Genomic DNA, 6005 nt, shown 5'->3' with positions numbered 1-6005 from the left:
TGCCATGTCTCAAAACTGGAGAAGCATATTTAGGTTGGTGGTTGGTTGTGATTGTATTAGCTAGCCGGAGGTTGAGACTACACCTATGCAATGAAGTTTGTAGTTGACTCTGCACAGGTTATGCTGTTCAGCGTATTGTTTTTATCCAATGTAGGTACTGTTGCTTTTCAAATAGACTCATGTACGACAGGTTTGGATTTATTTTTTTATCGATATTTACATTTCCTTTAAGTGAGTTTTTTTTCTCCTTCTGTTTCAAATTATTTTTTTTACACAAAACAAAACGAAGCGGACTTGCTTGCCAGATTGGAATCGGCGAATTCTGTGCTACTATTTCCAATACCATTTTTAAAATGGATGAAATATTAACTATTATTAAGTAGACGGAAGTTAAAGACTTTAGTTGGACTAATCACAGGACACTCGGAAGTTGCTTTTTACACTACTGCTCCAGTAGAATAGAGGAAGTAACTATAATACATCTCATCGGTGGTGAAGTGCTTATTAGTATACGGAAAAAAATCCTTGGACTTGACCTAGAGAAAGAGCTTTGATTCCAAAATAGCGGGTAAACAAAGGAACTGAACAAGGAACAACCGGGTAATTAGAACCAACAAGGCCTTCCCATTCTTAATGAGTTGTAATCCTTGGTGAAATAATCGATCCAAGAAATTACATCCATTCCTTCAAATTTCAGGTTTTGGTAACGTACTATATTGTACGATAAAAAAATTACCATACAACATACCAGATTGCAATATAATTATTCTTAATAATTGCTTGATCATGTTATATTTTATTTGAATATTTTTAAAATAAAACAATTGTTATTAATAAAAATGTATACTAAAAATGTGTATTACATATATACAAAAATTATTTACAAAAAATTTCAAAAAATATATAATCAACTAATTTTTCTCACTAAATTTTGTTGATAACTTGCTCTTACATCATTATATAATATATATAAAAATGTCAAAAGTTATATCGAGTAAGCTCGACTATTTTGGGCAAGTATTTTTTAATCTAAATATTAAGTAATATTTTGAAAAAAAATTTAATTCTTCGTTGCTAGATCTACGAGTACTTCGAATTAAAAAATAACGTGTTATAATGCTAAGCAAAAATATTTGTTATGAACGCAACTGAGTTCATGGAATCACAAGCAATATGGCTGGCGCATACCTTTTAGTATTACTCGTATTATTATATTACCCCTTGTTCACATTTTTAAAAAAGTTTTTCATCACTCAAACTTCAATATCTCTAGCACTTCCTCCTATTCAAAATATCTAAATCTTCTTTTCTAATTTATTATCAGTTTTTATTTATTGTATAAATTTCAGTCTATGTTATTCATAGATATATGGATAGATATATTAAAAATCTTTGCTTTTTTGAACTTATAAACAATCTTGACATTTTTACTTCTCTATCAATCAACTACCAACAAATTTACCTAAATAACCACTTGCTAATAATATTTTATCAATTTTTCAATAACAATTAATTCTCAAAATTCTTGTAGTTTAAAATTTTAACATAAAAGAAAATAATATTAGAATGTAATAATACTTGGAGGAAAAATACTTTATTTAAAAAAGTTAAATAGCGAAGCTGTGAATAATAAAAAAATCAACTTTTTATTCACATATTTTCCACATAACCTCAAAATTTATCTGAAAAATAGAAAAAAGCCAGATTTTGTTTTTTTATTTTTATCTTTTCGGTGAAAACCTTTTTATGTCTCAAATATACTGTTATCTATTCAATTTGAAATATCTGTTTGTTCACCTTATTTTAACTTAATATCACAAAATCACCCTAATTTTCAATCCAAAAATTTTCCTTTCACCATATCAGCTTTTTTAAAACAATAAGTTAGTTTTTTGTTTTTTCAAATCTGTACTTTCCAATGGTGTGAAAAAATATTACCATCACCAAGGTAAATTGTCTCAGAAAAGATAAAAAACCGAAAAAAACTGACTTCTTGGAAGAAAAAAATTGGACATTTACTTAACAATACCCACGTCTGATCTGGTAAAAAATTTCATTACCTTCAATGCCAAAAAAATATTCAATAAGCCACCTTCAGAATTAAAAATAGTGTTAAGAGTCCCGCTATTTAAAAATTAATAAAATCCAGGTTTCTAGAATAATAGAAGGTTTGTGACATGCGCATGTTTTTGTAAACAAACGATCAGCTACTAGAACACCAGCTCCCAATAGACTTGCACTTTTTTCAATGTACAAACACTTACATCTTAAAATTGATAACATAAATAAAAAAAAAATGTTCTCAATTTTTCCTAACAAATTATCCAAAAGAGCATTAATCAATCGTCTAGGATCTCTCGTAAAATTCGTATCAGGAAACCTAGACGAACAAGACGCAATAGAAATTAACAACAGTATTTCTCAATTAGAAAATAGCCAAAATAAAATTATAAGAAAACTCAATAATCATATTTCATTAAACCAAAAATCTATGAATGTTTTAAATGATACATTATCAACATTGAAGAGAAATCAAATATCAATTTTCAATAAAACACAAACAATATTAAATGAATCTAGAAGTAATGTTAATCAATATATTAGAAATAAGAAATATTATAGATCAACTAAAATTTAATTTAGACCTAATTTTAAGATTTTTAACAGATATCGAAAACTCAATAGGTTTTTCTTTATTAAATGCCGTACAACCTAGCTTAATTTCTCCAGATCATTTTAGAGAAATTATAACAGATTTACACAGATTCCACAATAAAGATCAAATATTATTCCTAGCGGATGACTCCTTATAAGATAGTGAAATCAAAAGTAGTTTATGCGAACAATAAGTTGATTTTCTATATAGATTTTCCTCTGGTTTACCCAGACACCTTCGATCATTATCATCACTATTCCGATAAAAATATAAATCAGACTATTATTATTCCCCAATCACCCTTCCTTATAATGAGCAACAATTTGTACCAATACCAAGAAGAAGAATGTACCGATCTGCAATCAATATTTCTATGTGAAGAGAATCGAGTCCAGCTAACGAAGAAAACAGACTGTGTGACACCTCTACTATCACTCAGTGACATAAATAACTGCAAGCAAGTGCCTGTCCAGACGAACTTCCAACTCATAGAAGAGCTAAGAAATAGCCACTACATCGGTATTTTTCCAGAGACAACGATGATGCAACTGAATTGCAAAGATAGTGACATCGCAATTTTACATGGCACTTACCTATTTATTATTCCACCCAGCTGCCAAATTAAAACCTCTTCTGTATCATATTCGAACGAAAAGAGTACAATTACAGGACAAGCCCTAACATTAGAAGAGATTACCGAAACTTCTTTCCCGTTTATGAAGGTACAAAAATTGAAAATAGAAAAAGTTCACCTGCATAAACTTCCTCAAGTACTCTTTCAAGAAAATGACGAAAATCCACTAGAAGAAATTCGAACCCACCAGAACATCTCCATATATGGCTTTAGTAGTATCACGATAATAATCTTAATCTTTTACAGTATCTACATATTTATGAAGAAACACTTGATATTGAGTTTGTGTAGAAGAAAAGAAACTCCCAAGAGCCCTGACATCGCTCACTCAAGTTCTGCACCGCCCTTACGCCCTTGAGTTCCATTTGAGGAGGGAAGAGTTATGGAATGAAATTTACCTATAATCCGCAATATCATTGTTTTATTTGTACGAGGTCGTTGGTCTGCTGTGTCAGCAAGTTCTGTTGTTTATTGTTTACGTTGTGTCAATTTAGTCTGCATTTTTTAAACAAACTATTTGTACATAGTTTAATTTCTTTTCGACATAATTTACCTTCTAGACAGCTTTGTCTAATTTTAATTTGTAAAATAACCAAATAATTTATTCTTTTTACAAACAACAATTCCTGGAACTTGTTGGCGTGTTCGGACTAGCGGGACTCAAGTGTACTTAAATGCAGTGCAGACATTAAAGAGCATACTAGATGTAGACGCTTAAGAGCAACAGGCGTTTTTATCGGTGATAAAAAGCTATGCACCTTTTTTATCGCTGTCAAAATGACAAAACAGTCATATTTACATGACACATTTTATATAGGAGTTAATTTATCGTTCAAAAAACAATTTATTAGTTTCTCTACTATCTTTTGTTCCTATTCGTGAACAAGTATTAACATCTAAGCCAACGTTATCGCCCTAAAGCCAGTTGACAATTTATATTTCTCTAAAAGAATTTAGTACGAATATTCCCCCTTGTCGCCTACAATTAAAAAAAACATTCTAAAGAGAATTAAACGTAAACATCCTGAGATTCTATTTTATTATACTGTACTTTTCTTGTAACACTCTCGAAAATTGGACTCAAGCTACTTTTTACACTATCTTTTTTCAAATAAGCGTAAGCGCTCAGAAGAGTCAACAAAATAAAAACAAGTACTATTAATAGTACAGTTAACGCTTGAGAGATTTTGGCGTTTTTAGATTCCGCCAATATTTTCAAATTCATTATATATTCAGTTCCATATTTTATTTGATGGCATTGTAACATTTCCAAATCTCTTACTTTCACGTTGGTTTTATGCAACCAATTGTAGAGATTATTTATAGCTTGGTCGCATCGGAAGGGATTGCCGTCAATATCTAGAGTAAGATTTTGGGTTGTTCTATAAGGATAAGCCAATTTATCGAAATTTTCCAGGTCCTGATAAGAGAATTTCGTGATGTTGTTCTTTTCCAAATCTAAATAACGTAGTTTAGGTAAGCAGGTTATATTAAAATTCAGGCTAGGGATGTTGTTGTTACCTGAAATAAACGTATATATCAATACCACAATGAAAATTAAGCATTTAATATTTATTTATGCAACAAATAGGTGAAGTAATACTTTTTTTCACGAGTAGGACGGTTTGACGAGTGAAAAAAAGTTACTTCACTCACGAGTTTCATACAAAAATTTTTCTACATCCGTAGGCTTGAAATAATTGGACAAAACTTTTATCAATTTTTATTTTGTAATAGTAATATTAAAAGTACAACTGTGAGCATTATTAATTTGAAGTGAAGAAGAAGTTATATTACTCCTGGTACTTGAATTGGCAACATTTAACAAGTTCAAAGAAATAACATCGTCTATAGTTGTATCAGTACTTATTGGATTGTATTGGACTGTGGGATCGTGAACATTTACAATGTTACTTGAAGTCGAACTAGTTATTGCCGTTAAATTTTTCACTGCGGAATCCATTTTCTTTTTCATTGAATCGACTATTTAACCCTCCGCAACTGTGTTGGTTTTCCACCCACCGCTCTTCTATAGTTAAATTATATCACCACCGGAATCCACTAAAAGACACGTCGAAATGTATGCCCAGTAAATTCACAAATATGTTGCGATAAGTGAGGGAATTTTTGAAAAGGTATTGATACCTAAAATCTCATTGAATTTTTCTTTAAAAATACTGTCCGATTGAAGATCTATCAACTCAATTTGCAAATGAACTGGTGCTTGTGAAGCTTCAACATTGAATGGATTGTTAAAAATTGCAAATTCAATTTCATTCATTTTGTGAAAGTCTTCAAAACTATTGTCCCGTAATCAAATTTTGCAGAAGTTGTGAATATTCAATCAATTTTTTTTCGTTCTCTGTAATTTTAAATGAGGGATATGGTCGAAACTTTGATTTTTTACCTGATTTTCCCACACCCTCAACTTTGTTTCAAAGGCTTGAATAATTGAATACATTTCAGTGACAATCAGATTTTTACCCTGTAACTTTATATTCAGATCCGACAAGTGTATTCATATCCACCAGAAAGGCACAATCAATCCACCAGTCATTGTCATAATCAATTGGTTTGCCTTTTTCTAGCACGAAATCTTAAATATGGTCACGTAATGGAACAAATCTTTTTGAAACTACTCCTCGACTAAACCTAGGAACTTCGATGAAATAAGGGACATCAGAAAACTTTTCGACCAAATCTCTGCTTCGTATA

General features: G+C 30.6%; 1 protein-coding gene across 2 annotated transcripts in view; it reads right to left on the bottom strand.

Annotated features, from left to right (window-relative positions):
• Window positions 1-827: 827 nt before the first annotated feature.
• LOC130902021 (phospholipase A2 inhibitor) overlaps window positions 828-6005 on the bottom strand; it is a 14145-nt gene continuing 8967 nt past the window's right edge. For both annotated transcript variants that reach the window (XM_057813818.1, XM_057813819.1), the window contains exon 4: window positions 828-4811. In XM_057813818.1, the coding sequence (XP_057669801.1) occupies window positions 4300-4811 (512 nt within the window). In that variant the 3' untranslated portion in view covers window positions 828-4299. The remainder of the gene's footprint in view (window positions 4812-6005) is intronic.

The sequence above is a fragment of the Diorhabda carinulata genome, chromosome X (assembly GCF_026250575.1).
Source record: "Diorhabda carinulata isolate Delta chromosome X, icDioCari1.1, whole genome shotgun sequence".
Lineage (NCBI taxonomy): Eukaryota > Metazoa > Arthropoda > Insecta > Coleoptera > Chrysomelidae > Diorhabda > Diorhabda carinulata.
This window is presented reverse-complemented; position numbering and strand designations above follow the sequence as displayed.